Raw genomic sequence first — 18269 nt, 5'->3', positions numbered from 1 at the left:
TTCCAGTCTATTATAATAAATTAAAAACCTTTTCCAAATGGCCCCCATTTTCCTACAGCATACAGTGACACAAAACCAGGCAACCACTTGATAACTTAGCAACCAGTTTAGTTTCAAGACTTTAACTATGCAAAATCTCCCGGATACACCCGTGTTCTTTCTCTTGCTCCAGAATTAACCCCCACCCGGTGCACCCGCACGGCTGCTGGGCCGGGGGGGTGTAGGTGAGGAATTAAAAGCCTGATTTATGGAGGGGGTGGGCGCAGAGCGGGCCCGCCTGTGGCTTTAAGAACACAGCCACGTTCCAAGTCTCCATTGTTGGTTAATACCGGTATTATACAAACCGAGCAGAGCACGCAGGCTTCAGGAAGCACAAGACAAACCCTGACCTTTAAACGGGAGCTGGGAGAAGAGCCCGATCCAAACAAAGCTCCCAGAACCTGCCGCTCTGCAGCGTTTTCCTCTCCCCGCTCCCAACCCGCAACCCGACTCTTGTCAACTTGCCCCAGCTCGAAAACACCGCCAAGGCAAAAGGAGGCGATGACGAAGCAACGCGTGCGGGCTCCTATCGCCGAGCACAGCCCTGGCAGCAGCAGCCCCGCCGGGAGAACGGAGATACCTTGCGGTGGGGAATCTTCATGTGGCGGCGGGGATCGCGGAGGCTCCGGCGCTGCGGGACCGGCGGCTCCACCGCGGCCGGACGGGCCCAGCGGCGGCTGTCGGGAGAGTCCACGCAGGCAGCACTGCGGGGGGGGGGGCAGGGGGAGGGCTCTACTCCCCTCTTTTCTGAGGGCCCCCTCTAAACCAGAGATGAGCTCTGCGAAGGGGGCTGGCTTTTAAACTGGGGTGGGGGGGGTAATCCATGTTTCAGTAGGCTGTAAATGATTTTTACATTTTACATTACATTCTCTACGTGAAATTGAAGAGGTGCTCACCCCCACTTGGGAGTATTTGGTAGTGCCAGGTGAGGCTGTGGCTCAGGAGCTCAAGGAAACGCGTCTCCTCGCAGGGAAAGTCGCTGCGGCCGCCTTTTAGTTTGATTTCTCGCTACGTATCGTCTGTGTTGGAGTCCTCATGTTTCTGCAAGCTTGAGGCTTGATTTTTCCTCCTCCAAGTCCTGTTTTGCTTTTCTAAGCCTCATCAAATCAAGCATCTCTTGCAAAGAAGCATTTCGTTCAAGCCACAGAACCAAATGTCAATTTAAATGAGAAAGCTGGGAGTTGATGAGATAACAGCCAACGAATGTAAAATCAGACATTATGTATGGTTGTGATTACTGCTATGTAAGGTTAGAATCCAATCTGTGGTCTGATGTCAATATTTATTAATGGAAGATTTCTGTTCCTGTTGCCTGGGTGGTTTCATGTTCTTCCTCGATGGACTGTTTCTAAACAAAGGCTCTGGTAACCCCAAATATTGGAAAAGTGGAGATAAACCAACAAACACTTCAGTTACCAGGAAAGGAACTGGGGAAAAAAGCATACCAAAACACTAAAACAATTAAAATACTGCATATCACCACAAAATTCTGAATATTAGCTGCATTTGTAAAGAAAGCACACCCTTACTCCTGACTAGCGCTTACAACCATTTAACCCAATAGTTTAACCAAAATAGTGGATACCACAGGAGTGGGAGCTGCTGATTTCCAATAAAATTCAGACTGTTTCCTCCATCACAGCTCCATCAGCACAGGTTGTATTTTATTGCTATTAAACCCAGTTTGGCAATGTTTTGAGATAATAAAACAATTGGTTTTCCTCTTAATTCTCACGCACTCAAGCCTGCAAATCCCACGAGCCATTCCTGGTTGCTGCAAAGGAGTTAAAACTCAAGAAGATTCTGAGTAGGAAACATTCAATACAGGGATTGATCAACAGTTTCCCAAGACAATAATTGTCTACAAAAATTGTCTCCAGCCTGGTGCAGTAGAAGCAAAAGATTTGTGCATTTCATCCTCAATTGGATGCATTAAAATACAAATGGCCCATTCTACCCAATTAGTATGATCATGTTGCATAATCCATACAGCTAGAAAACAGAAAACTAGTTCAGTTTCTTATCTGACATCCATAAAATGCTGTCAAAACTATTTTGATCCCTCTCATCAAATAACTCTTTATAAGGTTTACCCACTTTCTTCACATCTGAAACAGTTTTTCAGATCAATATGAAGGGGCTGATGATTGCTTTAAAAACACAGTTAAGCGTATCTGCTTGCTCAGAGAAATCCCGAACGGTGCCAGTTCTCATCATTCTGATTTCCCTCTTATCTCTGAAATTCAGAGCTGCTGTCGACTCTCCCAGTGTCTGTATGTGTGCTCTGACCTCATCCTACTTCTAAAATCTTCCTTTTTGTGCATGTTTAGTCTTTAGAGACCATTTCACACTTGCGGCTTTCACCCAGATACTATTCACATCCCAGTTTTACCAGGAACGCTGCACAGTGCTAGAAGATGTACTTCCCTGCTTCTTTAATCCATTTCACCTTGCACGATTTCCAGGCAATAACCTTATATCCTGAACTGAACCATAGGATATTTCAGCAATAAAACAATCTGCCATTATAAAGTATTTAAAGACATTACAGTGTCACTTAACGAGGAAATATTTAGTCAATCTACTACTATTACAGTCATGCTCCAATTGCCATCTGGAAGGCCCAGATTCAAAAATCAGGCTCTGGATCCCAGGCTCAGCTCACGGAGGCTGAATAGACGGTCAAGACGATGCAATTAGTCTGCAGGGAAAGGCTCCTGCAGACTGGCACTGGCCATGGAGCACACTCGGGTGGGTAAAAATAACATAGTGAAATGGCAGCTGCTCAGCAAAGGAAGAGGATTTGAGCAGGGATAAAAATATACCTTAAAAAGAGGGGGGAAAACGGCAAAACGCCTGTCAAAAGCATTAAAAGGTAATACTGAATCCATGACACTTAAGATTCTCCTTTGAACCTCCAACAGGAAACACTATTTATTTCATACAGCAAGACCCGAGAACATAATTATTATTACTGTCCTAAGCAACGCCAAGGCCAGCACAGCCTAATTGCCTCGCTCAAGAAGTCCACACTGTGAATGGACTTTGTTACATTTTGAAGAATTCCTACTTGTAATTTTGTGAGGAGATCTCCAACCTGCTGCTCCGAACATACCATATAAATATAGAAATTATTTCCAAGAGACAGCAGGTTCCAAACTGTGACCGATATCTATTATTGTGACCATACCCTTCAAGCTGTTTTGAGGTGTATTTTAACACAGCACCTCTTTCTCTGCAGGTCTGTTACAATAGGAAAGGGGGTGGTGTTGGTGTTATGTACTGAACTCATGCTGAATCAACACGAAAGCCTCTCAAAGACTCACAAGATAGCAGCGAGACCTATTAGATCATCTAAATTATTTCCATGCCATTCTGAGATTGCTCTCTGCAGTATGGTTTATTAGTGTCTTGCCCAGGCTATTTTTAAAGCCTCAGACCCAGAAGCTTTTCCTTTCTGAGCCTCCAGCTTCAGTTTAAAAGCACCGTATGCTCTGATTAACCCGTTTAAAATGCAAAACAAAAAGCTTCTTATGGATCTGCTTGTTGAACTGCAGGTGTTTGAAATGGCACGGACGACTTGAACTGACAACCGTAATTTGTCACATTTTAAGATTTCTAAATCCCAGGTTTTTAAAGATCGCTTGCAATCGGCTTACATAAAGGTGAGGCAAGAAAAGTGCAAACGGGAGACAGAATCTGTGATAAGAAATAATCATGTACCGACTGATACAGATGGGAAGAAAAGAAACACAAAAGACTGGTGATCGCATGAGCCCTTCTTCAGACTTGCCTGGAAATCTGCTTGGGAGCAGGAAGTTACGATTTTTTTCCAGCTGTAGCAGCAGTTTAACTAAAGGTGTTTCCTCTCCTCACAAATCCCACCCCACTTACAGCCCATCACTGCAGCGTTACCACAACACAGCAGATGCTGGTTGGAATAAAGATCCATTCCTAAATATATTTCAGCAAATAAGTGATTGTTTTAAGTCTGCTGTGCCAGATAAGCTGCAGTCAAATTCAGTGTACTGCGTATTTCACTATAAGCAAACTCAATGTTTTTGCTGAGGAAAATGAGACTTCACGACAAAGTATTTCACGTAGGATCACTTAGATTTTTCATCTCCATTTGGAGGCTTTTTCTTTATAGTTTTACAACTATTAGCCATGAAACAGAACCATTTATAAAGAACTTAAGAAATAATTCCCAAATAATACCTGATCGCTAATACTGCGTTCTGATCAGTATGATCCAACGCACACAGAACTTTAGACAAACCACAGATGACCCTGCAGAGGGATTAACTGTCAAGCTCAAGCAGGAATTAATGTGTCTCAGAACTCTATGTGTTCTTTGCTGACACACTTATTCCATCGTTCTCAACACACAGTAAGCACTCAATAACATATTGCAATGGCAAAGAATCTTTTCAAAGCATTTAAACTAAAAATCATACCGCTGTGCAGAACTACCCTTGTTTAGGTGCTAAACACATATGAACCTGACTTTGTTAAATTCAAATTTCAAGGTAAATATGCTGTGTTCCATGCCGGGGGCATGGGGTGTTGCCAGACAGCAAATAAAACAAATGACAGCTATTACTACTTGTCGTTAATAAAAGCCCGGCCCCCACAACATAAGGAGGAAATGTATTTTGTTTTTTTTAACTCATTTGGCATTACTTTTATCTACGGCAAAGACTCCTTGTGATTTCAAGAGGAAAGTGTATTTCGTGGTGTTTCTCATCTCAGCACCGGGGATGTGAAATGCAAGCGATCGCCAGTTTCTGGGCAAGACTCACTATTAAAACAAGTCGCATTTCACTAACAGCACAAGCTTTGATAGCAAACGAAATTTGCTTTCAGAAACCACAAATGCAGGTTTGTTTTTTCCAGTGGTCTCATGACCGGTAACAAAACTCAACGCTTAGATAATAAGTAAGAGTTTGACTTTGACTTGTACAAGTAACCATCAAACCAAAATAGATTAGTCAAGAATAAGAAACTAGACTTCCAAATTGTATATTCAGGTTTAGATAAAATACGTAACTAATGCTTTGAATACTTTGTAAGTTGAAGTATTTTCAAAGAAAGATTATCCTTTGCCAAAAAGAAAAAGATAAATCCCAAGTGCAAGTCAGTTCAACCCCCTTTTCCTTTCCCAATGGTACAAAGAATTCTGCAATTCAAGGCAGCAACAACAAAAAAAGAGAGGTAAAGAACTAAAGCAAATTGTGATGAAATGCTCAGTGTTCTTCTCAAAATGACACGGATAAACATCACTCTCCCCCAAGACAGCAAGAACTCTGACTTCACCAGAAAAACACTATTAAGCAAAAAGTTCCGCCTCGCTGAGCTGCACAAGATTCCTGAAGTCGATCATTTTTACAGGCTGCACACATTGTATCTATTAAAAACAACGCTGGCAACTTACACAAAAGATCAGCTTATGTTTGTGTTTCCCATTGTTTTGTGTAAAGACAACACACACTCAAGTGCTCATGTGTTGCAACAGCTCCATGTGGAGACAACTGAAAAAAGGAGGCCGGCCTGACACGCATTGGGTGCACAATGGAATGGAACTTGTCCTTAACAAAACTGAATTTTCTCACTCTAAGGAAGCAGTCTTCCCAATTACGTACTGCAGGAAATAGTCTCTTTCTAAATTTACCTTTCAGTGAATCATTTTCAGCTCTCATGATGTCAATGAGTGAGTTCTCCAGCGAATGCATGTCAAAAGTCCGTGTGCGATCCTGCAAGCAAATGCAAACAAAGCCAGTTTAGGCAACACACGGCGTTAAACAAGACCATCTAAACCAGAAAAACTTCAGGTTTGTTCTGCATTACTACAGCAGAATTAAGCAGCAACACATACACCACTAAAGTCAGGCTGATATAGGAGTATTAGAATATTCTTTAATATCAATCTGGTCTATATTTATAATAACCGAACATTTAAGAACCCAAATTCCATATTTAGTTTGTATTCCTTGCTATACAGTTAAACTTTGTTAAAAAGAATTTCACAGTTAGGAAGTGAAGATCCTGGGAGACAGAATTGCGAGGAGAAATAATAAAATGGCTACTTCAGCCCAAATTTAGGAAAATTTAAATTGCAGAAACACATAGAATTTCCTTCACCTAAACTACTACCCCAACAACTTAACCCAATTCAGCTCAGTCTGTTTAAATTCTGTGTAATTACAAAGTATTCCATGTAAGCTGCGGCGTTGCAGACAGTCTGGTTTAGTAGGTGACCAATTAGCTCTGATTTTTAATTCTCTAATTCACAAGCTTGGTATTCCAGGCATTACTTGACTTGAGAGAGGACTCAACAAATGGGAGGCAAGATGTCTCATGTACTTTATGGTTTCATTATCTCAAGCTATTTGAAGTATACTTACCAAATATTTAGCCTTCATATTAACCCAAGCCATCATTTAACACAGGTATGGCTCCTGCTTTCCCAATTAAACCAATAAATTCCACAGCTTACAAATCTGATGCTACATTAGTGTAAGCAACACAAAATATCCCGGCACTGCCTCCTTTTAATTAGCAAATTCAAAGTAACTGAAATTATATGTCAACTGTGGAATTCGTTTTTCTAAGAGATTCAACTCTGAACTGAGATCAAGCATGAAAAGTATCTGTCCAAATAGGAACACAAAATGTGAGCAATTCCAGACATTCGCTCTAAACTGCTCCTCTACAACTATCACTATTACAACAGTGAATATATATCCTTTTTGTTCCTAACTCCAGCTGTGAAGCTGAATTTCTTCCAGAGTACACGGGTCCAGCTTTGATCGTTTTTAAAACCAGCGGTGAAGTAAAAAAAAAGGGTATTGCACAAAACCTGTTGTGTTTCAAGTTATAATGCCCTTTACTTCCCCAGCTGAAGCGGTAACGCAATATTGACTGCAGTGTTGCAAGAGACATTCGTTGTATCAGACTGGTCGGTCAACTCGGACTTTAAACACCTCATACTCTTTTAAGAGCAGGAATCCAGGAGGCTCCCGGAGTGCTGATCCATTCCCAAGTCCCTGCGTGACATTCTGACCACTAAACAAGGCTATTTTGCAATTGCATTTTCTGATATTCTTTCTCTCGGCCATAGAACAGGTGAAGTATTTCCCCCGGATGTGCTGCATTTCAAAGAGCATTAGAAAGATGAGAGTTTGGAACCATTTGCTTTATTATCCCAGCCCCAAATCAAATTTGCTATAAAAAGCCGAGTGTTGCCCTCTCTCCTCACAGTCTTGACTTCCTCAGTCATTTATATTACAAGACAATTGAGGCACCTTACGGAAACCATCATGTGCATTTACATTCTTGAATTCTGTGGTTTTTTACTTTCACACGTTTCCTACTGGTTGGTTCGGTTCCTGGAAGTATTTAGTTTATTGGTTTGGTTTATATGTTCCTAGTTCCTAACTAGTTCAAATCCTAGTTAAACTAAAATACCGCAGCAGGGTTGAGTAAAAGTCCTTGGATCTGCATCCTGGACCCATTAGGATCTCACAGCCGTGTAACCCAGGAATGGATGCTCAAGACAATCTCTACGTTTTCAGCAGCCCTCACAACACAGCAAAAATAACCTAAAACACCGCTGGGGGCATTTTCTAAAAACCCACCGTCCCTCAGTAGCTGTTCCTTCTCCCATTCTGGCTTTCGGAGCATATTGTGTTTCTCTGTGTGGCATTAACCTCGAGTCCAACCCATGAGCAGCCACACAATTCTCATTTCACAAAGTGCACAGCCTCAGTAGTTCCAAGTCTTTGTTGAATTTGTGGCACTTCACATTTCAGTTGTCCGAGAAACACAAAGGAAGAAACCCAAGCTGAGTAATTTCTAGTTGCTTGTGCTGTGTATGCACTGGAGTACGTGAGCCTAAAGAGTCTCTTGTCTGGGTTGGGTTGAACTATCGTAACGAACAGAGAGATTTGCTGCAATGGCAAGTTTTTAATATTGATAACAGAGAGTTTAAACATTAGAGAATAAAACACAATAGAACTGGTTTGCTGACAGGGACAGCACATTCTCCAGGGGAAGCTTCGGAGTGAACCAGCCAGCTGGCACTTGGCAGCATAAAGTCTATAAGCTTCTAATCATACTGCAAACACTTTAAAACACGACCCTGTGCACCAATACAAAAGATTAATTGGTCACATTCCTACCTGCAGCTGTCAGCAATGACAGAAAAAGGAGGACCGGCTAAAATACGGCTCACATTCACACTCAGGCTCTCCAGCGGTTCCAGTGATCTGTCCCAGCCGTGGAACAGGCTGCCACAGGCTCAGCACCCTCAGAACGCTGATACGTTCTTGCCTGTCTGTCCAACAAATGGTCTCTGTGCTCACAGTGTATGGAATCACCAATCTAATCATCAGTTCACGGTGCTGAACCACCCCGGCCTCAACACCCTCGGGAAGATCGGCCTTGCTCCCGGTTGTTGGAAACCGTTTGCTCTTCCACGTCTCTGCCTTTTAACAAGACAATGGCAAAAACAACATGAAGAGCCGCTGCTACTGTTACCTTGAATGTGGGTATATTCCTGAAATGGATGCAGCAGTCCACCTCTCTGGAAATGCAGAGGAATTCAAGAACTTGGTAGATAAATAAACCTGTGCACACCTATAATTAAAATATGTCAGTCATGGATGTCCTAAATAAAGACCAGCCAAAATGCCACGCTCAGCTGGTTCAGAGATTTGCACAGTGCTTATGATAAAAGAACTCCATTAATTTATTATAGTTGACTACTTGCCCTCATACTGAGGGAGTCCACACTACTAGAGACAGCCGACATTGGGACTTTTTTAGAATTTATATGCCATTTAAAGGCCTTTTACTCTAAGACTGCTTTGAAAACAGTCGCACGGATTTTTCCAGTCTTAGCTTCCAAGATGGCCAGCATGTTTTATCAGAAACTCATATCAGAAATCAATATATGTATTATATACCAAACATAAAGACCAATGACAGACAGGTAATGGCGATATTGCTGAAAATATGTGTAACTATAAACTTAGTTCCTTAACATAAAAAAGCTGTAATGGTCAAGATACTGATCATTTACTGGTAACCAAGTGTGAGCTTTTCTCAGACACATGTTAGTTGTGAGTTACAAAGCACACAAGCCACACTGCACTTGGGAAAAAGGTGATGTTTTCTCCAAGAGACATCATGGAGAATTAACAACGATATTGCAGTGTTTTTAAGGGATCAATTCACAAAGTTACAGTGCTTTCCATGGAGCTGGATGGCTTACTGTAGACTTGTGTTGTTTAGTTATAAAGAAAAGATAGCGGGGTAACGACTTCCCAGGAACAGAGTATGTACGCTTCAGTAACAAAATAAGTTAACACCAGCCTGGTCTTATTTACGCAGGTTGATCACAAGGACTCGGCTTTACACGGCTTGTTTAGGGCATCTAAAATTTTGCTTTATCAGAGGGCTAAAGGGCACATGAACTTATCCTTGGGAAACAGAACAGAGGCAGAAGGACGGCAGGTTGAAAACAAGGCCACCAAAAAAACGTCTACCACAAAGCAAGAAATCAACCTGCGGTCTTAATATGCTCCAACATTTCAAAGGATAGTCAGTAAACATAATTTTGAATAAGGAGTATTGTGTTGTTTTCACAATAATATAGGAGAGGTGACAGCTAGCAGATCTGGTTGAGAGCTATCGAGACCATAAATATTGTACAAGAGCAAACACGACAGTTCTGCCTATACACCAGCCAGCTGTCTACAGAAAATAAAATGATTCTGATTGTCTCACTGTCTAGAAACCGTCTGTAAGTGTGCAGAGTTCTCATACTAATGCAACCTCATTGCTAAAGTATAGAGAGTAGACCTCAGGAGTTCTACTCTGGAGCCACTTGTAAATAGGAAATCACTGAATTCTAATTGCTATTTCAGTTTTCTTTTTCAAAGCCCAAAGACATTTCATTCCAAAGAGCAAGTCACCTGGTAGTAAGCATGTAGGGCATATACTGGGACACCCTCCTGTGCAAGAGAACTTAAACATTAATTTTTCATAAACAGGAAGATCATACCTGGCACTTCAGAATCCCATACCTAAATTCTCTTGCACGTCAGAAAAATGTACATCTAATCTAACTATTAAAGTGCAGATTCATTGTGTTTAATCTGTACCCACAGCATTATCACCATCTGAACAATTAGGATACCAGAACCTGAGAGTTTCTACTCAGTGCTTCCCACCATGGGGCTCCCAAGGCTAAAAACCCAAGTGTACAAAGAGCAAAGGCTGGCAAGGTATGAGCACTGGCTGGGGGCAAAGGCCGGGCCTAAGTGTATAAAATATTATTTCCTTGAAGACAGAGACATCAATAATAATGCAAAGTATGCCACTGCGTTAAGCAATTATTGAGGGTGATTACACAGTATTTATGGAGTACGTGTAGTTATAAAACTGGGGCTTATTTTCTATATTTACATCTCTGCCAAACCAGAATGTTTGCGAAAATGAGCAAACTCACAACTCATTATAGTACAGGAAGCCTGAAACTTACTGAAACCTTGTGTGTATTTCCCACCATTAAAAAGCCTTGTGTCTCAGGCAAAGTCAAGGTTGTAGGGAGAAGTAAAATTGTAGGTAGTAAATACAAGTTCCACATATTTCTTTTAATTGCGAAGCAAATTTGGACTTGATTATGCTTCTGGGTAAGCTCCTCCTGCTTCCCACCACCCTGCAAATGCTGGATTCCAGCTCCTAGTCCGGCATCCAGTGAATTAAAGGCTTTGAATAAACAGGTTTTTCCTGAAAGGATGTTGCTGTGTGCTGCCCTGATCATCTTCTGTAGCTTCACCAAAGAACAACAAGGAAAAGCTGGAGAAGTTAAGTGACGCACAACACAGGAGGTTTTTTGGGAGGGAGCACTCCTAGTTTAGTCCAACTTGAGCTTTTTTTTAAGTGCTAGAAATTACAGACCTCTATAAAAATTTCCAGTAACGCAGATTCTATTTTAGTCACATATTTTTTATGTATCTTCTAGGAATTATTTTCCACAATATCTTGTGTTCTCGGTCTTTATGTTGGGCTGCTAAGTATGCAGCTTTCAAAGCAAAATGCTTAATAAGAGCACTCCTTTTCATCTTAGGAAAATACAAACATAATTCAAATAGCTTCTAACAAAAGCTCTCTTTAAAAAGAAACCCCGAGGTCAAAAACAAGCAGGAGGGCCAAAGCCAAAGTATTAACGTCAGTAGTAAGTTTATAAAACAAGAACAGTGTTAACTTCCACAGTACTGAACTTGTGCATGTCATACCACATTAGAGTGCCTCTAATTCCAGAGATCAGTAGCTGTGGGGAACAGCAGACAAGACACTAATTACTACACAACTGATGTAGTTACAGAAAAAGGGGTGAACAGACATCTAAAAATCCACCTTCAAGTATTTACTCTATTTTAAAATGATAGCTTGAAATTCCTTGCACTGGCGGCTGTTTCTAGACTGAAAAGTCTGCAGAACTCTGCGAAACAAACAGGCTCGTTTTCTGCAGCCAGCCGTCATGGTTTGGGAAAAGGTTCCTCAAAAACAAAGAACAAATATTAAAATAGAGAGGCATGGTAAAGAAATTTGCAAAATTCATTTCAGGGAAAAGATTGGCAAATTAATTCCAGTTCCCCGTGAATTTGTTTAAAGCACTTATTAAATCAACCCATTTCTATGGGCAAACAAATCCTGACGTATAGCTCAGAATTCAAACACGTTCTGTAATCACGTATGTGTTTTCTCAAACATTCCTTATCTGCCTGGGGGAAGAGAAAGTCTCTCTGGCACAGCCCCTCGGTGGATTTGGAAGGGGTTTTATACCTGGAAACCAGCCACTGCAGAAGAAAGGAAAAAACATTTTGAACAAGTGGATATCATGAACCGCTCTCGTACAAAATTCTTTGAAATGGGCAGTTATTTTCAAGCCTGATTCCAGGAAGAAACACGAATTATTTTTAAGCATTTTTACAGAAAGCTGAACCCTATTGCTTAACTTGCTCGCGCCTTCAAAGGCCTATTTAAAAAACATGGTCACACGTTTGCAGACGAGATCTGGAGACCTGGAAATGCCGATCAGAGCAAGATTTACACATTGCATAACAGGCAGGATGTTCCACTCTCCCGAGGAAGTGCAAGTACGCGGCCAAAGGAAAGGCAGAACAATCTCCAGGGCAATGCTGCACTAAATGCAATTACTGAGCACTTTGTTTGTCAGTGCTGCTGGGAGAGAAGGAGAAGGAATTCTTTTTTAAAAACCAGTAACTTTGTAAGACGCAAAAGTCACAGTCAAAGCATTTTCATGTATTAATTCTCAGGGAAGGCTGTTATATTCCAAAGACTATTTTTTTTTTAAATCAGGAACCATTTTTTCGTTTGGAGACCATTTCCTTTTGAAATGAACGCACAAAGAACAATGGCTTTTCTCTTTTCAAAAGATCTGTGAAGGGGGAAGGCTGCCCAGTGGCTAAAGCACAGTATCAAAACTTAATTTCATTAACAGATCTGGTAACAAGTCTTCTCTGACCTTGCATCCAGTTCCACCTCTGCAACAAGAGACCCCTACAGATGTGCTGCTTCTGAAGTGTCACGAGACACAATTCCAAACCATTGTTTTAAAAAGCACATTTTGCGTGCAGCTCTCAACACCAAGCAAGCAACCATCACATTGCAAGATTATCAGAGAGATCAGCAGAGTATTTTCCTTTCAGCTGCGCCATCGCAAGCATCTGAAGGCCAGGGGAAGAAATATTGGAAGCGAACGGTAGTTCGCATTGGTGGCTTGCAGGGACATTGTGCAATGTTGTCCTCTCCGAAGAGGAAACGAGCACTTACACTTGGTCACCCTACGACTTCCAGCAAAACAGAGACTTGTGTGTTTCACCAAGCTTGGGAGCGGAGACAACCGGGGAGGGGAAAAGAAGTGATCCCCAAATATTTGCAATTGCTGGTTTACGTCTTGCCTCCTAAAGAAACTAATTTTCACTAGATTGCAGCAACACTTGTTAATGATTTAAGCAGCAAAACATAAATATTAAATGAAAGGGATAGTTGTATCAAATTACTCCATTATGTTGCTGCAGCAAGGACAGCTTTCAATTATTTTCTAAATAGGAATCTAAGAAGATTCCAGTAACAAAATAGCCTTGTCCACTACATGGTTGCATCATCAAATATACTTCATATATATACATATGCATGAACACAAATATACGATAAGCAAAACTCCTTATTTCTGCTTTGAGTTGGGGATACAACCAGCAGAATCAAGAAAAAAAAAAATAAAGACAAAGGTCAAATTTCACCTCATTTGTTTCCAGCAATTCAAAAATTCAGTGTGCTTTCAACACACAAATGACCCAGTGAGCAAGGGAGCTAAAGGTTTGATACCAAAAAAGTTACAAAAAGCAGTTGTCCAAGATGGCTTCAAAATTAATCCGCATCTTCCTGGGTGTGCAGCGCCCAGGTCCCTTTTGCTGCCCTGCTCCTTTCTTCAAGAAGTGACAGTACCAGACTGGAAAGCACTTCACTCCAACACTTTCCTTTCCTTGGCATCGAGAAGTGTCAGACTCGGTCTTGACATGTACAGCTTCACCTTGGTGTTTATGTAAACAGATACCAACACGCTACACAAAAATTATTTCTTTACCGCTATCAAAATACGCGCATCTGATATTTTATGTTTGGAACATAACCCAGAAGTCAAGGTCGACTTTGCCAATTTCCTGAAATTCCCTTGATGTCAAACCCAGACCATTCCCGTCGCTGGGTGTATATTTGGGCCGTGCACACGGCAGCAAGGACACACTTGATCTCATTCTGTCACTCCGAACATCAGCTGCGTGTCAGGGTACAGGATGAATTGAACTGGGAGCCAAGTCTCACTGCAGTGAGGCTGAAAAAAGCCCGACTGCAGCTGCGGCCCTTTTTCTAATGCTTCCAGTGCCTAAATTTGGTATGCTGGACACAGGTTCATTATATTAATTACAAATTCTGACATTAAAATCTGTTATTACTATGCATTCTAAATTTACAAGGGCTCTACCTGGTTATTGGACCAGCTCAGAGCTCTGCAGCAGAAAAAAGGTCTCGAAAGGCAAGTTCTTGGCAGCAGCTACTCAGCTGTCAGGGGCTGCAGAGGCTGGACGGGCCCTGCAAATCCACCCACACTGCACAATTTACCAAAAAACAAACCGTTCCTGCATCTGAATCCACAAAGTCATTATTAAATATATTTACATTTCTCTAGGGTTTATAACATGAGATGTATCGCACATTTCTTATCTACAAATCTTTGAAATTACTATTAAGTAGGTCACCCTGGTTCTTACAGCGTGGCTAGAAATGCTGCAATCATTTGGAAATCTTTACTTTTGCCCTCATTTGAGGATCTTGAAAAACAAGCCACTCCATGTAAAAGAACTTTGGGTTTTTGGATTGCGCCTAAAGGAGTTTACAAAAGGTGCACACACATAAAAGCTGGGTTTAGCTAGTGGTCAGATGAAGAGTACTTCTGTTTTAATTTTTACTGCAAATTAGGTTTAGCATTATACAGTTATTTTTAAATTCATAAAAAGCTGGCCTAGGAGGAGAAGTTGAACGGCCAGAAGACCTGCCAGGATGAGACCATATTAAAATACAGGAGACCACCAGCTGAAACTTGTCCAGATCTATTTTTGGTGATGATTTAATGGTCCGTAACCAAAATGTGCTGCCATTACTGAGGAAAGTAAACTGCGTTCATTACCATCATGTAAAAAAAAGTTTGCAAAAAATCCTACAGCATTTATGTTGCATTAGGAGTCCATATGATACTGTAAAACAAAATACAATCACTTAATACTTTTGCTCAGATGTGGTGCATCCTCAAATCATTTAGAAGGCCTCAGATCAGGCAGCACTTTTTTCCTTACTCCTCTTAGTAGATACACTTGCTATTTGTAACTAAATTTGTTCATTGACTATTTCTCAATGTGTGTAAGTATTAAGCTGAAGGGAATTGGATAATACAAATATCTGGTGGGCAACATATGAAAAGCACTATTAAAAAAAATAATAGCTCAGAAGACAGTTCATACTGTAGCATTTTAAGTTAGACGTATATTTTTTTCAGTTGCAAGCACAGAAGTCATACAATCAGATGGTACTGTTCAAGCCTCCCCCCACTTCTTAGGGCATTTTAATGCACTTACATGTTATTTTTCTTATGGATATAACAGCATATGCTCACCTGAAAAGGAAAAATGTTGTCAGCTCTATTCAGACTGTCTTCCATCCACGATTTTGGAGCGAAGGCTGAGCTGGGTCGAGCATATTTCTGCAGCTGGATATGATTGCTTGCAAAATTCTTCTTTAAGGGCGAGATGGAGTTGAGGGGCGTGATCCCTCCATTCAGTCCCCTGCGGTGGTCCCGGCCTTGGGACCCCCCCCACCCACCGTATCCACCGCCACCGGGGCTCCATGAAGAGGGGGTCGGCGATGGACTTTGGTAGCTGCTCCACGGAGAAGGTGGCTTGTTAAGATTATTAGCCAAATGAGGCAATTGATTAAAAGCAGCATTTCTATGTGCAAAGGGAGGCGGGTGAGGACTTGCAGGAGACCTCCTCTGTTGCTGATGCTGATTGTGGTGATGCTGAAAATGGGGGTGATGAGGGTGGTGCTGAGAAAGGGGTCCAATCTGGGGGGAAAAGCTACCACCAAAGCCAGGGCTGACGTGATGTGGGAAATTCTGAAACAGCAGAGCACCATTATTAGCCGAGGCAGCAGGGACCCCTCCCTGGTGAAAAAAACTTGCATCTTCATTGATTATTGTAGAAGAAGAAGGAGCTATAGCTGCAGACCAGTTGCTAAAACCAGTCAGAGAAGATGCAGTGGATGTCAAGGGCTGTGTCGAAGTACCCAGCCCCGAAGCCTCTTGATAATCAAATCCTGTCAACACCGGCGATTCGATTCGTATTTTCTCTTTTCCATTGCCGTTCTCTGAAGAACTATCGCCCTGATTTTCTTCAGTTTTAGTTTTCTCAGGTTCAGAGAGCATGCCTGCTTCCTGACTTTGGCCAGGGGAAAGCTGCTGTTTTTCTAGGGACTCTTGCTTTTCCTGTTGCTGAGTTTTAGATTTTTCTGACCCCAGAATCTCATCCTGAATATTATGGGCAGCTGGAGCAGGAAAGAGCCAAGCTGACCCAGCAGTACTGCCATTGGCAGCTGTGTTATTATTTATAAAAGCAGCAGGGCTGGGGGCTGCATTTTGATGATGGTGTGGAGGCTGCAGATGGGGATGAAATCTGACTGGAAAAGCTGACTTATTTCCAGTGTTGTTTTGCACTAACACTCCAAACCCGTAATCCCCCATTTATTATATTTAGGGTTTGAATCCTCCCTGTAAGAACAAGTTGATGTTTAGTGTTTATCTCGTCCTCTTCTGAGGTGAGATTTGTAAGTATCCTGGTTTTAGCTAGATATTCCAGTTTCTCCCTCCACAATATTTATTTCAGATTTGGATAAAGATGTTTGGGGTTTTTTTTTGCAAAAGACAGATCTCTTCAACTATTTAAATGTGTCAATTTGTGTCAGTTTCCTTCCTTTGGCCAGGAGGAAGGGAAAAATAAATCTTTGGTTCACAAAATAAGAGGTTTCCTTTTTCTAAAGGAAATGCACTGCAATGAGAGAAAAAGCTTCTGAGGAATAAGGATAAAGAAACTCTAACTATCCTGTTTTTTTCCTCCTCAGCAGCCTTGACTCGCCCATAAATGAGTTAAGAGGGAAGCAAAAAAAAAAAATATACAATGATGTCTGGTCCCCCAACCCCTTGGCAGCAAAAAATAGATTTAAATCTGGAATAATTTAATACATCTCTATAATCTAATATATATTTGCGTCCTCTTCAAAAAGAGTCTTTGCTGTGGGTGAGGGAAAAACGTATCTCAGCACTCAGGTGAAAAGCAGGGGTGAGTTACAGAAGAAGCTTTTTCCCGTTCTATTAGTTTTAACCTATTATATTTAGTGATAATATACACTGCGTGTGTGTATGCGCGTGTGTGGTTGTTTAAAGGGGTAAGATCTTATCTCAGGAAATTAGTATTCTATGTGTGCTGGGTGGGGAGTGAGTTGTGCAGAAGGGTGGATTCTTGATGCTGCTCCTTTTGGGCTGGGTTTCTGAGCTCGCCAGACTCGCTTCTTATTTACGATCCAATATTCGCGTGTCCCTTCATACGAGTCCCGGCTGTCTGAAGAGGAAGATTTTCATCTCAGAAAAAAAAACCCCACAGCGTTCGGGAAAAGGGAAGGGAGGGGACGGCGAGTTGTGCAGGAGGAAGGGGAAGGAGGTTGTTTTTTTCTCTTGCTCTCGCTGCTGCCGGGAGGGCGGTTTGCGGTGCGGGGCTCTCACCTCCTTCCACCGCGATCCGTGGGTTCCCCCGGGGCTGAGCGGCCGGTGGATCCGTCCGGGGGGGTTTTTTCCTCCGCGGGGACGCGTTGTCCAGCGGGGCAGGGCCGGGCCGGGCTCGCCAGGCCCCGGGTGTCTCTGGGGTGCCCCCCGCGGTGTCCCCCCCTCCCTCGCAAGAGTCGGGGAAGGCAGGAGGGGTTTGTTTTACCTCAGGAGAGGCGCAGGCTCCGGCAGGGAGGGGAAGGTGCAGGCGGCGGGGGGCCGGGCTCCTCTCTCCCCCATGGAAGGTGTTTAACCGGTTCTCCCGAATCGCCCGGGGGTGACGGGACGGGGTCTCGGCCGCCTGGCGCAGCGGAGGGGGGGCCCGGCGGGACTAACCGGGGCGCGGGGTCCGGCGGCGGCTCCTCGGCACAGTCCTTCCCCTGCTGCGCGTCTTCTGGGCTCCAGCCGGGCTGCCGGCCCCCTCATGTACGCCGGCCGGGCACCGGAGGCTCGCCGGGGGGGACGCTGTGCCGGGAGGTGGGAGGAGGGGGGAGGCTCCACGGGCGAGAGCGACAGAAGGCGGGGGTGGGGGGGGAGGACGGGCGAGAGCGACACCGGCTCCGGGGAGTCGGAAGGCGCTTCGGTAGCCGCGACGGGTCCTCCGCGCGAAGCCTTCGCCGCTGCCTTGTTTTGCCTCTTTTTTTTTTTTTTCTTTTCTGTCTTCTTCCCCTCCCCCCCACCCCCCCAGCAGCCGCCGCTTCCTGCCTCGGTGCCGCAGCCGGTGCCTCCCTCCTCCCCACCCGGCCGCTGCCGAGCCCCGTCTCCTCAGGACCGA

The 18269-nt window shown here is 43.0% G+C and overlaps 1 protein-coding gene across 7 annotated transcripts in view; it reads right to left on the bottom strand.

Moving 5' to 3' along the window:
• Positions 1 to 17802, bottom strand: part of CPEB4 (cytoplasmic polyadenylation element binding protein 4) — a 41982-nt gene extending 24180 nt beyond the window's left edge. For 4 of the 7 annotated variants that reach the window (XR_014185252.1, XR_014185253.1, XM_082063769.1 and 1 more), the window contains exons 1-2: positions 15299 to 17233; positions 5711 to 5792 (exon numbers count right to left, since the gene is read on the bottom strand). Coding sequence is in view for 5 of the 7 variants with exons in the window: in XM_082063769.1 (XP_081919895.1) it covers positions 5711 to 5792; positions 15299 to 16420 (1204 nt within the window). In the remaining 2 variants the exon portion in view is untranslated. Of the gene's footprint in view, positions 1 to 5710; positions 5793 to 15298; positions 17295 to 17455; positions 17598 to 17660 lie in introns of those variants that run through there. The other 3 variants (XM_082063768.1, XM_082063770.1, XM_082063767.1) reach the window with 3 other exon arrangements.
• Between the last annotated feature and the right edge of the window lie 467 nt (positions 17803 to 18269).

This window comes from Streptopelia decaocto (assembly GCF_964273445.1).
Source record: "Streptopelia decaocto genome assembly, chromosome: 12".
Lineage (NCBI taxonomy): Eukaryota > Metazoa > Chordata > Aves > Columbiformes > Columbidae > Streptopelia > Streptopelia decaocto.
Note: the sequence above shows the minus strand (reverse complement) of the source record. Positions and strands in the feature narration are given on the sequence as shown.